The sequence below is a fragment of the Triturus cristatus genome, chromosome 7 (assembly GCF_964204655.1).
Source record: "Triturus cristatus chromosome 7, aTriCri1.1, whole genome shotgun sequence".
Taxonomy (NCBI): domain Eukaryota; kingdom Metazoa; phylum Chordata; class Amphibia; order Caudata; family Salamandridae; genus Triturus; species Triturus cristatus.
In genome coordinates, this window is record NC_140590.1 from 1,752,032,852 (window position 1) to 1,752,055,023 (window position 22,172).

Here is a 22,172-nt window from a genome sequence, read left to right on the forward strand (position 1 = left end):
CTCCATCTGCAGAAGTCAGGACTTCCCGCGCTTGTTGCCGCTGGCTATGTGACGGAGTCAGTGATCGGCAGGGCAGACACGCGCTGTTTCTTCGATTTGTGAGTAAAAAGACTTATTATTTAGTGCTTGCAAGTTTAATATCGGATTCGAATACTTTGCTAAACAGTTTTCAATGAAGTGTCATTATATAAAGTGTATTTGTGTGAAGACCTGTAAAACTAGACACAGGAGGGAATTCAGCTGCGGCTGAATTGAAGCCTCTGTGTCTGGAAGCCTGGGCTGAAACCCCAAATTTCATCGGAGGCAAAGTTGTGTGACCTTGGGCAAACACTTTCATGTCACTGTTATTACCTGTAAAAAACAGAAGCACCTGCAGTTTAGCGCGATTCAATCGGGAATAGTGTAACACAGTATGTAGAATTAAACTGAAACATAGTTATCAAAAACTATCAACTGTTTTTTCATCTATGTGCGACAGTCTTGTTTCAACTATTGCATGTGGTGTGATGAACATGATAGGTGTCAAATGAGCGTATTTGCACGATGTCCGTTTGTTGTGCTGACAAGAGGGGGCACCCACGATATAAAAGACTTCGGCCGCTTCTCCCCTCCGATCGTATAGCTTGAAATGCATGTTTTTTTGCAGATCACACCTTTGCACTCACCTGGGTGACGCCCTCCTTCGCCGCGCAGTCTACTCTCAGTTTCTGTGCTGCGGAAGTGACGTGTTCCGGTTACTCTGCGAGTTTCATCCTCCTCTGCCTGAGCACCGCGGAGCTGTGAAGGGATCAGACGAGACTCAACATATCTCACCATCGGACCATGAGGCAGGGAGGAGGCCCCGAGGGACCGGAATACACGACTGTGACCGTCCAGGAGCCGCAGCCGGGACAATGCTGTAGGTACACCGGGCCCCGCCCAATGTGGAGGCAATAGGGCGGAGTTCCATAAATCAGTCGGAGTTTCACAAGAAGCTTGATTTTCAGCCCCTGGGGAAGGGCCAATGGGGCCCGAAATGCATTGGGCACGTTAAATAGAAAGGCATCACAAAGAAACGGATTGTATGGACATTATACCTTGTTTGCAAAGAAATTATTCCTCAAGAGAACATATAAAAAAAAATTGTGTGAATACAATGGATTAAAAGCATATATGTGAAGTGATTAACATACAATGTTTGTTTCTGTATGGAGTTTAACTTCATGAATGTTTTGATTAAGCCTTAGAAATTATTTTGTTGAAATGTTACATCATGGTTTAAAAATGTTATAGCAAAAGCCACAGGATACAGTGCGCAACCGTCAAGTTGAAATACTTGATTTAATTTGATTTGTCACAAATGCCACATTTTAATGGCTTGAATAGTTTTGTTTGACAATATTCCATTGCTTGTTGCTACTCAGCATGTTGTGCTTGCATCGTGTTTATGTTTTTTTGCGCCTTTTGTGTTCATGGAGCCAGTATCTTCTGATGTCTGTCATTACCCTTTACCATTTTGTTGAGAGGAGGGTGGGGTGACTACAGTGGTTAATTTGTAAAATAAGTGCCGGGGCTCTCTTCAGGAGGCAGCGGTAACAAACGAGAAATGTGCTGGTGCATACTGCCTCTTGACTAGAGCCCCAGCACTTATTAACCTGTTAAGGACTTGCTTGAATGGGTAGAGCTGCCGATTTCAGAGCTGGAGAACCCGGTTCGAGTCTTGGGTTGGCTCAACATCCTGTGAGTCTGGGGAAAATCATGTGGACTCTAAATAAGTGTATTCTTAACTGGTGAGTATTAGGTGCAGGTGCTGAGCACCGGAAAGCACCGGCTAAAATTAAGCACTGACAAGAACATATAACATGGAAGCACACTCCGATGTCTGTGGTTCTATAGAAGGCGAAATATTTTACAATGTAGGACATGTAGTGGAGGGGACAGGGGATCGGAAGTAACACATGGAACTGCCGCCATAGTGAACAGGGGGTGGTAAAATTAGGACAGGTGCAGGGTAAAAATCCTATCGAAGATCTGGAGGCTACACAGCCCCCACGGTGCTGCAGGACACAGGGAACTGCAAAGACTAAATGGGCGCGATGGGTCTTAAGATACTGGTATAAATAAATAAATATCTGTGTATTTAATCTACACTGAAGCCGTGTCACCCTTCAACTCATTTTTCGCATGTGAGAGTTCTAAGGATGTCTCGCCCCACCTCGCTTTGCGCTTCTGATAAACTGGGAGCAGTGTTAATCCCTTGGGGATTATGATGCTCCTCACTAAACCTGTTTGTAAAACATTCTAAATGACAATTTCCATTTACAAACGTAGAACATATTTAGTCACACAATAATGGCAGATACTAAAAGGTCTACACTTTAAAGGTTTATTTTCAGATTTGTCATACAGAAAACGAGTAATATAGTCAAGTTAATCAAACTATAACTGAGTGCAAAACTCAGTTAAAGTACAGTAAAGTTCCGTATAGGAAAATACAAAGTACATAATAGGAGAGCAATCCCGCACAGACTTGCCTCCAAGGCCAATGAGAAAAGGCCTACCACACTTGTAAAAAGGCCCATTTGTATCGGGTTCTGAACAAGGGATTTCATACATTCAGTGCATTTGTACAGTTTCCACAATAGAGTGATCAGAATTAAGAATAGTGAAACCGCTGCAAAACTGTACATTCAAAAGTCCCTCATAATTCTACAACATGGAACTGTTCACAGACACTAGCTGTACGTGTACACAACTTGATACATTATGTGTGATTCTGCGATGACAAGTAGAACCATGAACATGTACAGCTGTGCTGAAACAGACTGCTTCAGTGGTTTAGGTGCTATAAAAAGAATGAGATGGGGTTTCTATAAAAGAGGCGTGTTTTCTTAACTTCACTAAGTTAAAAAAAAATGCAGATGTTGCCAGGACTCTGTGTTTACAGATTAGTCACACAGGTGAATTACACCTGAATATACGTGAGGCCACTCCTGCTCAGGCCCCCTGGGCCGCCCAGCAAGAGACCGGGACGGACACCTTCGCCCCGTTGGTAAAAGGGAGGTAATAGGGGTCCATCTGCCTCTGGAGAACCCGCTGAGGCCCCCAATGGGCCACTGGTGACATCTTGCACAGCCCATATCGGCCACCACATCTGCCCACAAAAGCAGCCCCACAGCTGGAACTCGGATACCGGCCCATTGCCCGCCCTACCAATCCGACCATGGTCATCTTGCCTGTCAAACTGCATTCAGCATCATTTTACTGAGACACGAAAATACATGTCTATCCACGTGGTTTGGAGCATTCATAGTAAATGTAACAAACAAGATGGAGAATGAAGCCCTGTACGTTAGTTAGCATTTGATTACCAATAGCGCATTTCATTTGTTTTCACACAAAAAAGTTCACACAACCTTCTGGTGCATTTATGTGCTCGCTGCCATCCACCTTGCCTACAATGGCCTTTGCTCTTGTTCTCTTCTTTGTCACGGATGGCCTTCCGTCGATACAGGGCATCTTTAGTGTTTCCTCTTTGCACTCCAGTCCTCCCGCCCCTCACACCAGTCACGTCCGCCCCTTGAGATGGCTTTTGCTACATGTCCATGCCTGAGGTGCAGGGTCAGCAGGAGGTAAAGTGCCGCCTAGAAGGGGCTGAAGGGGCGATACCAGGGAGGGGCTGCAGGGGGCAGTGGAACTCCAACTCCTGCCTCCGATCACAGACTCGGGGTTATCATTATTTCATATGAAATGTCTTTTAAATGCTTCTTCCAGGTACAACCTGTGCATTGCATTAGCACTCTCTGAAGGAACACCTTTTTCTTTCTAGGTCATAAGGTGCCTGAGATTCTGAGAAGAGAGCCCGGCAGAAGCCTTCTGCTGGCGGCTGCCATAGCTGTGCAGATCCTCACTGTAGCCGTCCATGTGGTGTCCCTCACAGGTGAGTGGCCGCCTCTTCGTGTTGTGACAGCCTCGTGTTCGCACAACCCACCCCCTTCCTCCACCCAGCACCCCCTCTCCTTCCTCTCAACTTAGAAAATAGATCCGGACGCGGACTTTGCACCAAAACTGTGGCCTGGTGCTCGGGAGGCAGAGCCCGTGTGGTCACGGGGTTCCCATGCCAGGGGTGACGCGGCGACGGCCATTCGGAAGACTGGAAAACGGGGTTCAAAAGGCTGTCTTTCACAGGGACATTTTAAGGATTTTGCGGGCCCTGGGACAAACTTATTTTGGGGCCCCTGTTCGGAAGAGTTTTGAATTTATGATCCAGTTTCAGCTCTTTCTTGCCCTCTTTGGCCAGGTCACTGACGGTGCACAGGCGCACTTGTATTATATTTGCAGTATTTGTGTAGCACAGATCTAGCTATGTAAGACAATGGAGTGTATTACACAGCACAGTGAATGTGCAATATCATGGCGCGCGCTTATAAAATAATGATCAAATGTTTTTATTTGAACACTTTATTTTCAACATTTTGATTTGCCACCATCCTGTTTAAAAGCGTTCGTCAGCACACACCAACTAGCAGTACCAGAGCAGAGTGCATTTAGGGGGTTGCCTTAATTGCAAGCCCACATCACACACGTGGTCACATGAACGATGCGAGGTGGACTTCTTTGTATTTGTCAGCTTGCTCGATCTTTCTCCATTTCTTTTTATACCTGTATGTAAAAGTCTCACTGTCTCTGCCCTTGTTTCTCCTTTCAGTTCTTTTTATTCTGTGCGTATCTCAGTCTGTCCTTGCATCTCATTCTCTCTTAATCTCAGTGCCAGTATCCTTTTCTCTCCCTCGCTTCCATTCTTTTTTCATCTCGGTTTAACTTTATTCCCCCTGTCTCTCTCTTGCTGTAACATTGTCCATTTCTTTCTTTGCCAGCCTTTTCGCTTTGTCTCTCCTATGCTCTCTGTATGTTTCAGATCGTTGCACCCCTCTATCTACCACAGCCGCGGTCGGTAGTAGGAGTAACTGCAGGGCAGTGACGTGGGGAGGGGGAGGGGCAGGGTGGGGGGTAGTAAACTATGGATTACGGAGGTTTACAGGTAAATTAACATATAAATAAATAAAACGAATTTCGTTGCGTGCACTGCATCCCCAAATGCGATGCAGTGCACACAACAAAATTTGTTTTATTAATTTATATTTTAATTTACCTGTAAACCTCCGTAATCCATAGTTTACTACACCCCACCCTGCCCCTCCCCACCTCACGTCACCGCCCTGCAGTTACTCCTACTACCGACCGCGGCTGATCTACCATAGGTCGATGTGCGGCGGCATGAGCAGGAAAAGTGGGAGTTAAAACAGCACTTGTGAAAAGTGCTCCTAAAGGGGAAAAAAGCCATAGAGGGTGGGAGAGAGGCCAGGGAGGGTGTGGAACTAATGGAGCAGGACATTAAAACAAGGCTGGGCATGCACCTCGGCTGCAAGAAACTTTCATGCAAGGCATGCCCAGACTGGAGAAACTATGAAGAAGTGTTGCGGCCAACCATTAACCAATGGCAATAGGTGGGTGTGCAAAAAGCCCACAGAAGAGGAAACAACAGGTCGAGGCTTGACCTAAAATAGGTGGGCAATTATGCCCAGTCATCGCAGGAAAGACTGCCAGATCTTTTCCTGTCCTCACATTTCGTAAATATAGACCTATTTGGCAGTCTCTGCTGAAGCCCAATCTTTGGTATGCATAAAATAACTGTATGATTTACTATATATGTGTTCATTTTTAAACTGCACATTATTGTTTATTAACCTGTGAATACAGAGGCGTACCAAGCCTACATTTAAACAATGATACATTCTAGCATAAACATTCCTTCATGCCTGCCACGCAAACACGCAAAAAAATATGGAAAGCGAATGTTGCCATCATCTTTTATATCAGGAACATATCACTTTCATATCTGTGGTGACGTGTGTTGGACTTGGCCCTTTTTGCAGGTCATCCCGGAACTTTTTACCTTCCTCCAAGTGTTTTTTCGGACCTGGTGTTGGTGGTTCTAGGACTCTGGGCACTTAAGCACTGCTGTCCAGTGTAAAGTGTTTGTGCTCTCCGTGGTAAACATGGTAGGATTGGTCTACACCTGTTTGGCGTATTTAATTTACCTGTCTGTCCCTTGTAAAGTGGCATCGCAGATACCCATGGCCAGTAAATTAAATGCTACTGGTGGACTTGCAGCGCTGCTTATGCCACCCACCAAAGTAGCCTTTCAAACCTGTCTCAGGCCTCTGCCATTGCAGGGCCTGTCCGCACAGTTTACTGCTGCTGTGATGTGGCACATCAATCAATCAATGACATTTATAGAGCGCACTACTCACCCGTAGGGTCTCAAGGCGCTTGGGGGGGGGGGGGGGTGCCGCTACTGCTCGAACAGCCAGGTCTTGAGCTTCTTCCTGAAGGAGAGATGGTCTTGGGTCAAGCGCAGGTTAGTCGGGAGGGAGTTCCAGGTCTTGGCGGCCAGGTAGGAGAAGGACCTTCCTCCTGTAGTCGCTCTTCGGATGCGGGGGACGACGGCGAGGGCGTGGCTGGCTGATCGGAGGTGGCGTTTGGGAGCGTAGAAGTTGATTCGGTTGTTGAGGTAGCTCGGGCCTTGATCGTGTAGGGCTTTGTGTGCGTGGGTGAGGAGACGGAAGGTGATTCTTTTGTTGACGGGGAGCCAGTGCAGGTTCCTCAGGTGTCCAGAGATGTGGCTGTTTCGTGGGATGTCGAGGATGAGTCTGGCTGAGGCGTTCTGGATCCGCTGGAGTCTCTTCTGGAGCTTGGCGGTGGTTCCGGCGTAGAGGGCGTTGCCGTAGTCCAGTCGGCTGGTGACGAGGGCCTGGGTGACTGTCTTCCTGGTCTCCGTGGGGATCCACCAGAAGATCTTCCGTAGCATGCGCAGGATGTTGAAGCATGACGAGGAGACGGCGTTGACTTGTCTGGTCATGGAGAGGGAGGAGTCCAGGATGAAGCCCAGGTTGCGTGCATGGTCCGTCGGTTTGGGTGCGGTGCCCAGGGCGGGGGGCCACCAGGAGTCGTCCCAGGCGGAGGGCGAGGGGCCCAAGATGAGGACCTCCGTCTTGTCTGAGTTCAGTTTCAGGCGGCTGGTCGTCATCCACTCGGCTACATCTTTCATCCCTTCGTGCAGGTTGGCTCTGGCGGCGGCGGGGTCGTTGGTCAGGGAGAGGATCAGCTGGGTGTCGTCAGCATAGGAGATGATGTTGAGGTTGTGCTGGCGTGCGATGGCCGCGAGGGGGCTCATGTAGACGTTGAAGAGGGTGGGGCTCAGCGAGGATCCTTGAGGGACGCCGCAGAAGACTTCGGTGGCCTCTGACTTGTACGGTGGTAGGCGGACTCTCTGTGTTCTTCCGTCGAGGAAGGAGACGATCCATTCCAGTGCCTTCTCCTGGATTCCGACATTGCTGAGGCGCTGCACAAGGGTGCGGTGGCAGACAGTGTCAAATGCCGCGGAGAGGTCTAGGAGGATGAGGGCCGCTGTTTCTCCGTTGTCCATCAGGGCCCGGATGTCGTCGGTGGCGGCGATGAGGGCGGTCTCGGTGCTGTGGTTGGCTCGGAAGCCAGACTGTGAGGGGTCGAGGGATCCATTAGTATCGAGGAAGGCGGCAAGCTGTCTGTTGACGGTCTTCTCGATGACTTTTGCAGGAAACGGGAGGAGTGACATGGGGCGGTAGTTCTTGAGTTCGGTGGGGTCCGCTGTAGGTTTCTTGAGTAGAGCGCTGAGTTCGGCGTGCTTCCAGCTCTCAGGGAAGGTGGCGGTGTTGAAGGAGGTGTTGATAATGTCCCGCAGGTGGGGTGCGATGACAGCGTCGGCCTTGTTGAAGACGTGGTGAGGGCAGGGGTCGGTCGGAGATCCGGAGTGGACGGAGTTCATCATGCGGATGGTGTCTTCGGTGGTGGTCGGAGTCCAGGCGCGGAGGGTGGTGGTGGGCGGCGTTGCTGTGGTCGTGGCGTGCGTCGGTTGAATGCTGAAGCTGTTGTGTATGTCCGCGATCTTGTTGTGGAAGTAGGAGGCGAGGGAGTTGCAGAGGTCTTGCGATGGGGTGAGGTCGTTGTTTCCGGCGTTGGGGTTGGAGAGCTCTTTCACGATGTTGAAGAGTTCCTTGCAGTTGTGTGCGTTGTTGTCCAGCCGGTCCTTGAATGCAGTTTTCCTGGCGGCGCTGATCAGTTGGTGGTGCTTCCGGGTGGCACGCTTGAGAGTGGTCATGTTGTCCGGTGTTGGTTCCTTTCTCCAGGCTTTCTCGAGGGCTCGGCAATTCGTCTTGGAGCTCTTGAGTTCGTCGGTGAACCATGGGGCCTTCTTGCTGCCGGGTCTGCTGGGCGGGGTCCTCAGTGGGGCGAGTTCGTCCGCGCAGTTGCTGATCCACTTTGTGAGGTTGTCGGCGGCCTGGCTGAGGTTCGCTGAGCTGGCAGGAGGGTGCTGGCTCAGGGAAGCGGCGAGCTGGTCGGCTGTGATCTTGTTCCAGCTTCTTCGGGCAGCCTGTTGCTGGTGGTGGTGGTGGATCGTCGTTCTTTTGAAGGTGAAGTGGATGCAGCTGTGGTCCGTCCAGTGGAGTCCTGTGGCGTGGCTGAAGGTGATGTCTTTGCTGGATGAGAAGACTGCATCGAGTGTGTGTCCGGCGAGGTGGGTGGGGGTGGACACCAGCTGCTTGAGTCCGAGGTTGGCGAGGTTGTCGAGCAGGGTGGAGGTGTTGCGGTCGTTGTTGTTCTCCAGGTGGAAGTTGAGGTCCCCCAGGAGGATGTAGTCGGCGGAGCGGAGGGCATGCGGGCTGATGAAGTCGGCGATGTCCTCGCTGAATTGAGTGCGTGGTCCCGGGGGTCGGTAGATCAGGGTGCCTCTGAGGGTGGTCTTCGGGTCGGTGTGGATCTGGAAGTGCAGGTGTTCGGCGCTTGTCAGGGTGTCGTCGGTGTCGGTCGTGATGCGGATGGTGTTCCTGTGGATGACGGCGATGCCTCCTCCCATCTGGCTGGCGGAGCGGTCCCTCCGGGTGATCTTGTATCCCTCTGGGATGGCGATGGCGATGTCGGGCGCAGAAGAGGCGTTCATCCATGTTTCCGTGAGGAAGGCGACGTCAGGAGCTGTGGTGTCGAGGAGGTTCCAGAGTTCGATGGCGTGTCTGTGGACGGAGCGGGTGTTGAGCAGGATGCACTTGAGGTGGTTGCTGCTGGTGTTCGGCTTGGCGGGTGCTGGGGTAGGGCAGGTCCGAATGCAGGTGAACTTGCAGGCGTGGCAGCTGAAGGGTCTGTGGGTGCGTCGTGGGGTGGCTCGGTGGCAACCTGGGATTCGGCCGGAGTTGAGAGCGATGAGGGTGGCGGCGGTGTACGTCAAGCGGGTGGGCAGGAGTCCTCGAGGGCCAGGGGTCCTGGCACTGGGCGCGGTCCAGGCGCGGACGGGCTTACCTTTGGCGCGCCTTCAGCGCACAATAGGCGCGCCCGCTGCGCGTGACCGCTGCGCGTTCGCACGGTCGCCATTTATGGCGAAGTGCGAGGGGGGGCAGAGCAGCTGGGAGGCGGGAGCGGGGAGGGTACAGAATGAAGAAAGGGGCGGGGTTTAGCGGCGGTGGCGGGAAGCGGGAGCGGGGAGGGAGGAGACGGGGCGAACAAGGACAACAGGCAAGCAGGCAAAAAAGGGGGAAAAGGAAAACAATTTACAATATACAGCAAGTACAATTAGAGACACAATTCAGCAGAAACAGTGGCGCAAGGCAGGATAGAGAGCACAGACCACGCTGCTCGAGGCAGGGGGCGTGGTCTCGCGGCGCCACGTCTGTGACCCCCCCTCACCCCCCCCTTTACTGCATGTCAATCACCCCTAAGGTAGGCCCTAGCTAGCCCTATAGGCAGGGTGCATTGTAGGTAAAAGATAGGACTTGTACCTTAATTGTGTGACATGTCCTGGTAGTGACAAACAGCCATTTTGTTTTCTCACTGCTGTGAGGCTGCCCTCTCATAGGAATGCATTGGGGATTCCCTGATAACTGTCAGTTGTAATTCCTGATATGAGAGGAGCAGCGTTGTCAAGTCTGGTATGTTTGGAATAGTAATAATAAATGCTGCGTGATGTTTGTACAGATTTATTATCACTATTTTGGAAATGCCACTTTTAGAAGTTGGCATTTTTGTGTGCTGTGTCTTTGTGCCTGCCTGATGTGTATTGCATGTCTGGTTCTGGAGTGACAGGGGCTGGTGAGCTGCAGTGGCTCTAGAGGGGCTGGGTAAGTCAGCTCTAGGCTGAATAGGTAGATCTGCATTTGGAGTAGTGGGAGGAGTAGCCCCTGACCCTGAATAGGTCTGTGCCTGCCTTGTTCAATGCCGGCTCCGCCCTCTGGTGTGTCTGGGGCCAGGACCTACTCTGACAATGACTATGTGTGTGCCTTGTAAAAAAAGGTTGGAGTCCTTCCCCCCCCCCAACCCCCCTCCCCCGGAACCAGTTGGGCCTGGATTCCCAAGCCCTGTGCAAGGAGTAGAAGTACTGGGGCTGTGACCCCATGATGTGTGTTTTTATTTGGAACCTGTTTGGAGCTGGAGGGCATCATCTCTCTCCTACCCTGGGTCTCCAAGATTTTGGAGTCCTACATCAATTCCATACTTACAGGTTATCTAGAGGAGAATAACTTACTGGACCCCTCCCAGAATGGTTCTTCAGCCGGGTCACAGTACGGAATCAGCCCTCCTAGCTGTGACCGTGCATCTGAGGGGGGCTCTAGATGAGGCTCGTACATTGGCACTGATTTTGTTAGACCTCAGTGCCGCATTCATCACTGTCTCCCACCAAATCCTGTTGCAGAGGTTGGAGGAGGTGGGGCTTGTGGACTCTGCCCTTGAGTGGTTTGTCTCCTTTTTAGCTGACAGGACCTTCCAGGTTGCAGTACCCCCTTTTGCTTCCAAGATCCATACCATCAAATATGGGGTACCGCAGGGCTCAGCTTTGAGCCCAACGTTGTTCAACCCAAATGTGCTACCTTTGGCAGCAGTGGCAAAAAGCAGAGGGCTCACAGCAGTGTCTTATGCGGATGACACACAGTTGGTAGTGGCACTCTCAATTGACTCGGGACAGGGCACATGTAAGTTCCAGAGGGATCGGGAGATCATATCTGAGTGGATAACTGTCTTCAGTTAAATGCCAACAAGTCCAAGGTCCTGCTGGTCGGGAGAAATACCAATCTGTGGAGCGAGCACAGGTGGCTTGCTAAGCTGAGCTGAGCACCCGTCCCCAAACAGGTGGTAAAAAATCAGCGTGTGTGGGTAGATTCTGCCCTTAGCTTTCACACACAAAGGAAGTAGCAGGAACCTGTTTTGGCATTCTACGGGGGTTCAAACCAGTGATGGGGTTCTTTGACCCGGCCATGAGGCAGGTGATTGTCCAGGTATCCATTCTGTCTAGACTGGACTACACCAACTCACTCTACTTGGGAGTCAATAAGGCGGGAATTACAAGACTGCAAAGGGTCCAGAATGCTGCAGCTAGAGCCTTGTTAGGTCTGCCCAGGACATGCCCCACTTCCAGTGCTATCCATCAGCTACATTGGTTGCCTGTGGCAAAACATATGGAGTTCAAGACTCTTTGCATGTCTTTTAAAATCTTAAATCTTTCCTCTCCAGACATCTTGGCCAATCTGCTTACACCCTACACCCTCTCCCGCCAACTCCGGTCTATGGGCCAGCATTTGGCAGTTGTTCCGCGGGCAAGGAGGGTTTGTGCTGGTGGACGCTTCTTTGGTGTATTGGCAGCCAGAATTTGGAATGCGCTCCCCACCGCCATTTGTAGTATGGAAAACTACCTGGCTTTCCGTAACGCACCTCTTTCCTCCATTATAGACTGTTGTATGTTATCTATTGTTCTGCTGTTTTCTGGTTCAGTGCTGGGACGCCCCTTTGCCAGGGCAGCTGTGCGCTATATAAAACAGCATAGCATCAGGAGGAACCGCCATGGGACTCGGCTGCTAGCTCCTGGAGGTCCCTACGTGCTGGCCTATCTGTGCCCAGCTCTGCCCAGTGTGCCCTTGGACCCAGCTTGGGAGTCCTTGCTGGATTCCCCCCTCTACCAGGAGTGGACTGAGCCCCTTTGCCTTGGGGAGAACGCTGCACGATCCTGGTGTCGTGGACCGGCTGGATGTTGCTGGGGCCACCTGGAGTGTGAGGAGGGTCCCGTGAGCTTTGGGCCCCAAAGTGCTGGGAATCCCGGTGGGGGGATCCAAGTGCTGCCTGGAGGTGGAATGGGAGCCTATCCCGCATTCGTGTGCACCAAAACGCCGACAGCGTGACCTGGAAGTCAGGGCCCCATGTTTGGTTGTGGGCGGGGCTGATGGGCACAGAAGAAGACGACCACAAAGCAGAGAGTGGAGGCCGACCGGCAAGAGAGACGGAGCCTTGTGGGCTCTTCCTGCGGAAGTCAGGCAGAGTTACAGCCTGTTGGTGGGCAGTGCCTCCCCGTATGGAGAAGGAGGAGGAGGAGGAGGAGAAGCTCTGCGTGCCTGCACTGATGGAGACGGAGCCTTGTGACGGCTCCCCACATCCGTGTGCACCGCCGAAGAGTGGGGGCAAGAGGAGGGGCTCTTCTGGAGCCTCGCTGGCTCCTAGCGCGGATCGACGGAGTTCTACCTGCCAGCGAGAGAGAGGTCCCGCTGAGTGGGGCTGAGGATGCACTGTTGGTGTTGAGTTATTCTTCACAGCTGCGCCGCCAGAGTGTGGGCAGCTGCAACGACGGGGCATTTCTTTATTTTGATGAAGAGGAAGGGGTGAGATACACCCCCTTTCCCCAGTGCATCACGCATGTTGTCTTTGCTGCAGAGGCAGCTAGAGGAGCACTAGAGGTGCCTACGACCATTTGGTTACACAGCTGTACTGCATGATTGCGGGCAGCTGCAACGCTGAGGGGGCATTATTTGGTGTCTCCAGAGCAACAAGGTTGGGGTACACACTCGCCCCCCATTTCTGGTGCCGGCCTGTTGTGCCTGCATCCTCCTGCAGTGGTAGCTTAGAGCTCTGACTGTTTGGACATAGGGCATGACGGGGAAGTCCCAGACGGGCCCTCGAGGAAGGCCAGTTGGCCTGTGGGCATCTGAGGTGCTGGTAGGGCACTATGCACTAAGAGGATGCATATGTGGTTTTATGCCTAAGGTGATGCATGCACCTAGGGAGTGTTATATTGGTACACTTCTAAATGTGATTAATGCCTAATGTGTTTATGCATAATAGGTTTCTGCTAAGTATTGTATTTTACGAGTAGTCACAGGTTGTTTAATTACTTACCTGTTCTTATGGTTCTGACATTGGCCCGATTGGCCCAGTCCTATATATAATCCCCTGTAAAGTACTACCTAGTGCCAGTTGGCACAGTGTATATTTGTGATTATGATATACTGTGTTTATGATAATACAAAGGCTTTTTTAAATATAACCTTGTGTGGAGTTTCTTTTGTGGTGTGCCTAGTGTGTTGCTGCTGTGTGTGTGTGTGCTGCGCAAACGCTTTACACATTGCCTCTGGGATAAGCCTGACTGCTCATGCCAAGCTACCAAGGGGGTGGGCAGGGGTTATCTTCAGCGTGTAACTCCCTTGCACTGACTAGAGTGGTGGTTTCTGCCTGGCTTAGGCGCTTGCCCTAGCCAACCTGAAATCCCATTTCTAACAACGTGTCATTTAAAATGCAGTTAGGAGTTATACATTATAGAAAGTGTGCCATGCAAATTACTACTTTGTCATCAGCAGCTTGAAGGGTTGTGATAATAAGTTTTTGGTACAGGTCTCTTGTGGCCTCCTACATCTGTGCAAGCTATTCAAAAACAATAAATTGTACTGTACAGATATATGATAAAACATTTAAAATGTAATTACTTACTGTAACTTCGCTACATACACAGTGAGAACAGTGGCAGGGTATAAGATGCTGCGCCAATTACTTGTGTTCTTGTACAATATCTAATACATATTAGTTATTTCAACCAGTAGTGGTCCAATAAATGCCCACCTCCCTAAAACCAGCCACCAATTTGGTTTCAAATATAAAACAGATATACAGAAAGAAGGGAGAGGCAATGCTATAATGACCAAAGAGTTAATCTCTTTCATTCATCACAGACAATGACAGAATAAATGATTTCTGTAGCCGTAAATGTTCTTAGTCTTTTTTTATTTCAGCCTTGTATGTATAGCAGCAAAACAGTCAACGCGTTTCACCCTTTCAGGCTTCTTCAGGGCTGTGAAACAATATACAAAAATTCAATATAAAAATACTTTATCTAACACTTTTATTCTACACCATCATAATACATACACGTAAAAAATACTATTTACAATTAAAAGAAAAAGGAGTGACCAAGGTCTGTTGTGAAATCACAAACAGTATTCATGTTTTGATATCATAACAGCAAAATATCAGGAAATGGAAAAAAGGGAGGAGAACAAACCACGTTTCAAAATCCACCATGTATCTGGAATGTATAATGTCTCATATAATTAAATGCCGAAGTGCACGTTATCTTGGCGAAAGAAGAAAAATAACTGACTTCATACAATGTATTTAAAATACTAATACTGTATTTCTATATGAGATCACTGAGATACAAATGTCAACTGTATAAGGATACTACTCATTATGTTAAGTACCCACCAACTATAATGTTTCGCAGAGTCTTCGGCTTGGAGTTTCCCGATTCTCATTCTAGACACTTTCAAATTTTAGGATATACACTTTTATAATTCTAGAGGATGAGAGAGTCAACATTTCATTCATTTGAACAAGTGCATAGTACAAAAAAAAGTTTCAAAGGCAAATCTGAATTTCAACAGAGTGACGCATATTTCCATGTCCCACTTCAACAAAGAAACAGTAATCAATATCTACTAGTATCAAAGTTACTGTAGGTACATATTCTGGTCCACGTTCCTCTTTCCAATTCAGCGGGTCCTACTACCACATCAATAAGTGAATGAAAGAGATTAACTCTTTGGTCATTATAGCATTGCCTCTCCCTTCTTTCTACTTACTGTAACTTCACCTGCATTTTGTCCACATATTATTGGGTATCCATGCTCAAACATCACTCAAAGTGAAAACATGTTCAAACAAAGGGGAAAGTAAGTTTTGCTGATGCATTTAAATAGGGTATGCTTTTCAGTCAGCAAAATAAGTCCTGATTTTAAAGTAATAGATTGTCACTGCTCTGAGGGAAGTGAAAAATGGCTCGCAGTTGCAACCAAGAGAGGGCCTCCGCAGGAGCAGCTGTTGTGGTGTTGGGCTACCATGGCTGCCAGCTAGAGGGGTTAGACTCTCTCCCTGTTATGCAGCTAGACAATTCAGACCCCAGTCCTATCGGGCGTCACAAGTTTCACTCCTTTACCAAGGGCAGGCGCTCAACAAACACTGCACACATGAGGTAAGTTCGGCGGGGTGGGGTTTATTACCTACTCAGATTGTCAATGGTCTGTGCCATTGACCTGGCTCTGTAAACAAGGATAAAGTAGAAAAACCAGAGGGCTTTTAAATGAAATAGTGAAAAGGGAAAATCCAATAAAAAATAGTCATAATTTGCAGTGCTGCTCTCTAGCCTGAGAAGGCACAACTAAGGGGATTGTAAAGGAAATGGGTAGATACTATTTATAGATAACATCTGTTTGCAAGTTCTCTATCATAACATAATAACTATCTCTAAATGGTTTGTGAAAATAAATGTATTGTTGATGTTAAATATTAACAATATCGTAATACAGTCTTTAAGAGTAAAGTGCATTTTTTTTACAAATAAGTATTTTTAAATATTGGGGAGTCATTGGGCATTTATAGCCAAAAAAGCATCAGTATATAGAAAATAGATTGATGATTGATTTGGAAAGTACTCCCATTTTACGGCCTTATCACGACCATCAGGGCATGAGGAATGTAGAAGTGTATACAATCATTTCCTTAGCTCTGGTATTTGCTTGAGTACTGTTTATTGAACAGCAGCCAGAAAGTGAATGCAAAAGGTAATTCACTGATTCATGGTAAGCAGCAATTCAACAATTGTGTCAGAAGACTTCTAATTCTGTATTCTTGTCTTTCAAGTGACAGTAGTGCGTTAACAGTACACTAAGTGAAAATTGAAACCCGTGTTCAAAACAGATTTTCCCCTAATTCAAGGAATCTAGGATGTGTGAGTGGTACCCAGGTGTGTTCTAGGTTTACAGCGCTCCTTTCGGTTGAGAAAGGCTTATTGAAAAGCTGAAACGCGTCTTGAGTGCTGGCTTGCTGAGTGTTTACTTGAAGAAATGAAGGGAAATGCAGTAACTTCTTGATTGAGTGCAGACCTTTCTCCAAATTTATGAGGATTCAGTGGCAATATTAATGTGATAGCGATAACACCCCTGGCTGCACTACCAGCGGTTTGGAGTAAGCTGACAAAACCGCAACAGCAGTTTGATCATGACGTATAAGGCCAGTTTACCCCCAAAGCACCATGGAAGAGCGAATGAACAGGCGGCAACAACAGAGGATGAAATTCCTCTTGTGGCAGTTATCCTTACCTGAGATCTGCCCTCTCTCATGCAAAAAAGGCTGCTTTGGAGCTGGGCATGGCTTGAGGTATTTCCAAGTGGTGAAACATGGAGAAAGCGGACATTGGTTTATTTTTAAAGTTGCATGGACTGCAGATAAGAACTGCCGGTAATATAAAGGATTGGCGGTTTTTATTATCCAATAATTGTGGCATAGTGTGCTGAAATTTTTGCCTGTTCCTGGTTTGTGAATTATAAATATTGACACTTGCTAAGAAATAGCAATGTTTAAACTGGTAACGGAGCGCAAACATTATTGCAGAGTATAATTGTGCACACGAGTCGGTATTTAAAGATTAATTTACAGCGCTCCTTTCAGTTGACAAAGGCTTATTGAAAAGCTGAAACGCGTCCCGAGGCTGGCTTGCTGAGTGCTGGCTTGAAGAAGTTAAAATAAAGGCAAATGCAGTTATTCCTTGTTCGAGTGCAGAGCTTTCTCCAAATCAACGAGGATTCAGATCCCCCCCCCCCGAAAAAAACATGTATATATCCTCCTCTTTTGGCAAATGAAGGCGGGCAGCCCAAGCATCAGGGGTGCTGTCAGTCGAGCACGTCCGCCTATGCACTTACTATATCAAACATCTAATCTTCAATACTTCGCAAGACCTCAGCACTCCCAGCAGGTAAAGGCAACAATTCATCTTTATTTTGGCGTGTGAGGAAATCAACGCGTTTCGGTTGCACTGCAACCTTGATCACGAAAAGCATCATTTTGGATTTTTTCAGTTTTTAACCATTACAATCTCATGTGCAAACTCTGAAAATGAACATACGATAGTGATCAACATGACAAACTTATGAGTGGTAATAGTGTCAGACATTTTGGAATGGTCACAGGTTATTGTATACTTCCATCTGTAATTCATTGTGCCAATGTATTTCATCAATATACAAATTATTGTTTAAAGTTTGTACTTGTACGTTGAAAACAAAATATGAATACATTATGAATGTGTGCGCAATAATTATAAAAAGATCTATTGTCTTTAGATTTTATCTCACATGATAAATTTAAATTGTTTTGACAAAATTGCTGTCTCTTTCTGAGTCCATATGCAGAATAAGTCAATTGTCATGTCAAGCCTAAGTGGGCCTGTTCTATCATTCTTTGTACGCACTGGTGGCTTTACCAGTATTCTACCTATGGCTGTCCACATTACCGGACTTAAAATATTGAACTCAGGAAGTGGCCTCAGATGTATCTCTCATAGTAGACCCATCCACCTCAACCTCGTATGTGCCAGGAAAATTACTGTGAAAACTATGTGTTAAAATAAATATAATCAACCTAACTCAACAACTTAAAAAAGAAATTCCATCTTGGAACTGACTGAGTGCATTGCCAAGAGTCCAAGCTCGCAACTGGTCTACCTAAGGAAAACATGTAAGTCGTCTTCGCTATTTAGACCATTCGGCTCTTTACTGTCCATATCCAGTATTTATCCGGATTCCAACTGCCTCAGTTGTGTTTCTCTATCTCCTCCTCTTTTGTTTCTGGGGACCTGGGCTAGGCAGCTAAATTTCATATCCAAAATATTGCTGTCATTTATTTTTTCGAAGTGTCTGGCCACTGGGTATGTTCTACCTTTATTGGTGATTGCCTTAAGATGTTGCAGTATACGCTTGTGCACTGGTAGTGTGGTACTCCCTATGTAGATCTTGGAACACAGGCACTTAAGCAAGTACACCACATAACTGATTTTGCAAGTTATTTTCCCTTTTGCCTTCCGTTTTCGCTTAAAAGGGATGACTACCTGGGTTAAATTCTCCCCAGGCTTTGCAACGTGTGCATTTGATGTAACCTGCTTTCCCTGATAGTCATGACCCTTGTGGTGGGGTCCTCTTGAATTGACTCCTTACCAATTGGTCACATAAAGATCTAGCTCTTCTGTAACTGACTTGTAGATACTTGGGCAAGTCCTGACCTGTTGCTGTGTCACTTTTTATTATGTGCCAGTGCTTCCATAGAGCCCTACGTAAACGATCATGGTCTACATTGTATGATGTAATAAACCTTAGAGGGTTCTTAGTCTGTGCCTTTTTGCTCTGTGCTTTTTTAGATGTAAACCGGGTCTTATCACGTTTTACCGATCTAGCTCTTTTTGATGCTGCATCTAAGATAGTCATGGGATATCGTCTCTCGTTGAATCTTGTCACCATTACACACTCCATCTTGTCAAATTGTTCTTCTGTGCTACATAATCTCTATGCCCTGAAAAAATCCCCAAAGGGGATACTTTTAATCAGGGGTGTAGGATGGAAACTACCTGCCTGCAAGATCTTATTGCCTGCCGTAGGTTTCCTATATACAGTAGTAGTGAGTTTTTCTCCTTCCACTCTGACTAGTACATCCAAATGTTTATTTGTTTGGCTGATTTTACCAGTGAAACCCAGGTTAAGTGAGTTCTGCAACAAAAACCTCTGCTCATGTGGATGAGCCCTTCCATAACTTGAATAAATCATTTGTATCTGATTTCTAATAAAATATGGTCCATCCACCTCTGCATGGCTCAGAACACCTGCTAATCCCACCAGCCTATATGCAGATTCGCATAACTGGGTGTGAAGCCGGTACCCATTGCCGTGCCTCTTGTTTCCTCTTGTTTTTTTTATAGAGAACATCACCAAACAAACACATTCTTACACACATTCTCTATAGTTTCCGGACACTCTTCGTGTTCCTCCTACTTGCTTCTGCCTTTTCTTCTTTTTCCTTCACCCCCTCTCCTGTGTTTCCACCTCCTCCTTTTGGTCTCCCTCGTCCTCTTTTGGCGTTGTAATCTGCCCTCAGGTCCCATCTTAAAAAATGGAATTCATCTGCTATAGTAGTATGGTTTGATCTTGTTCCCATGCTGGTACTTTCTTCCAATTCTGACCCTGTGTCAGACTCCAATCACTTTTTGTAAAGTCTTGGTAGGGTTTATTAACATCCAGTGAAACTTCCACTTCGAAACAATACATGACAGCAATTTTTTGGATATGAAATATAGCTGCCTAGCCCAGGTCCCCAGAAACAAAAGAGGAGGAGATAGAGGAACCCAAATGAGGCAGTTGGAATCCAGAGACATACTGGTTTAAAAAAACTTCCTAGTTTGGAGTGTTGACAGCCAATTAGAATAAAGCTCGTGATCTGGAGGGTGCGCTGATCCACCGTTCCTCTAGATATCACTATCTTTATTTCTTAATTTCTCAAAAACTACTGAACGGATTTACACCATTTCTAAAAAGGACGCTTTCTAAGCCAAACGGTACCTTTTTGCCAAATTTGGTGTAATTCTGTTCAGCAGTTTTTGCTATAACCGTGTCTAAGGTTTCCTATGGGAAATTGATTTTTTGACTTCTATTTTTTGAATTTCTCAGGAACTACTGAACGGATTTACACCATTTAAAAAAACAAGGCGCTTTCTGAACCAAGGGCTACCTTTTTGCCAAATGTGGTGTAATTCCGTTCAGCAGTTCGGGCTGTAGCTGCGTCTAAAATTTCCTATGGGAAATAACCTGGGGAAAACGCGTTTTGGAACCCCCCTTTTTTCTCGGACCCCTCTTGACGAATCACCCCCAAACTTTCAGGATAGGAGCTGAACGGAACGGGGCATTAGTTGTGAAAATTTTGCGAAGATTCTTCAACCCGGCGCCAAAGTTATTGGGAATATAATGTTATAATTTTCCTACGGATTATAGGTCCTAACTATACCTACCTACTGGCGACCGCCAGTAGGTAATATATATATATATCCAAATACTCCGCTCAGTTGGCATGTATTGTCCAGGACAAACAAACGGATACGGACCACCATTAAGTGCTGAGAACTTTTTTATTCGGTGCAAGAGGTCGCCATGACGCGTTTCAGCCCTTCCCACGGGCCTTGATCACATGACATAGCAAAACAAAATCCATTGGCTTCAATAGTGTTAAAATACGGATATGTTCATTGGTGTTTAGGGCCTACAAAGACAATGAAACTGGAAGACAGACTTTCTGAAAGACTAAAAATCAATTTGCATGTGCTCTTATGTTGTTACCACATTACATTTTTTAAATAAAGAACAAATGTATGTATCATTTGAATCAGGAGCTCAAAAACATTCATCATAATCCTATTATTCATGAAGGATAAGTTGTAAATTATTTGTTAAATCACAATAACAGAAGTATAAGTCTTCACAGCATATCTGTATACCACCAATACTTTAAAAAAAAACACCTCTGGATTGCATTAGAATTAAGAAAACGTGCAAAGTAAAAAGAACGCTTTTTTCTATTTTTTGAGAGATTTTTTCGTATTTAATATTAAGTATAGGCAATGCCACAGCACCGGGGATTATAACTGTATAAATACATTGGATTAATTAGCTTGGGACTATCCTATAGGGTAATAACTCGCTGGAGCCCCAGCGGTTCTCCATATAGATTTGTAAGTTCTGGAAAGATTTAAAGTGCAAATGCAAAGGGTCTGGCTACTTGAGTAATCCAATCAGGTGTCAATATAGGAATAAATATATCAAGGGAAATAAATATTCATATTAAAGGAAATAAATATTCAAGGGCAATAAATATTCAACAGAGAAATTGGAGGGATATATACAAATAAAATATCCATTTATAAATATGAGACACATCATGATACCTGCATGCACATAAATAAATAACTACAAAGATGATAAATATTAAATAAACTATAAAATTATAATCTAAAATAGATAAAATCAGCTTAAATATTCATAAACGTATCTAGATAAATATGTGCACAAGTTTTTCTGATGCATCGTTCACAAATATATAACTGTGATGTTAAAATCCTATTAATATGTGTTCCCATATTTAATATTATTGTCCCATCATCTGTGGAGTCTATTTATAGGCATGTAAAGAGATCCTCAGTGGTGTTGAGACCAAATGGTTGTTTGGTATTGAGTTCTAGAATATATTTTGTTTCCAATTGGCACAGTTTTTGTTCTCTATTACCTCCCCTTCTGCTAGCCAGAATGGAATCAATTACAAAGTATTTTAGCTCCTTGCTCTTAGAGTCATGTTTGATTTTAAAATGACGGGCTACCGGGAAGGTATTGTCTTGGTTGTTTATGGCCCTTAAGTGTTGTAATATTCATTTGTGCACTTGGAGCTTTGTGCTTCCAACATACAACAAATTACAGGGACAAGACAAGATATAAATCGCATACTCAGTTTTGCAAGTGAGTAGCTTGTCAATTTTATGTTTCTTTTGATCAAGGGGGGTAAAATAGGTAGTTCTGTTCTCTCTCTGTAGGCAAGCTTTACATGATTTACAGTTAAAAAAAACCCGTATGCGTTTGCAACCAATTGGTAGATTCCATAACTTCTGGAGTAGTTTTGATCAATTCATCCCTCATGGAGCGTCCTCTACTATAAGTAATAGAGGGCCTTTTAGGTAATCTAGGACCTGTTATGGGATCACTCAAAACCAAAGGGGAATTTTTGGTTATCATCGATTCGATTTTTTTTGTGCTGTTGACTGTATTGGACAATAAATCTAAATTTATTTTCAATGTTTTTATGGTGTGCTTTAGTTGAAGTTTTTGATGTCATTTCCGTGATGCCGGTCATAGTCTCTGTTTCCTTCAGTAGATCAGCTCTGTTCTTGCGCATTGATTTTTCAATAGCATTATCAATAATGTGATTGGAGTAGC

General features: G+C 46.3%; 1 protein-coding gene across 1 annotated transcript in view; it reads left to right on the plus strand.

The window, feature by feature from the left end:
* Positions 1-698: 698 nt before the first annotated feature.
* LOC146812998 (C-type lectin domain family 2 member B-like) overlaps positions 699-22,172 on the plus strand; it is a 100,862-nt gene continuing 79,388 nt past the window's right edge. The window contains exons 1-2 of the mRNA XM_085614665.1: positions 699-898; positions 3,809-3,919. Coding sequence (XP_085470791.1) covers positions 823-898; positions 3,809-3,919 — 187 coding nt within the window. The 5' untranslated portion in view covers positions 699-822. The remainder of the gene's footprint in view (positions 899-3,808; positions 3,920-22,172) is intronic.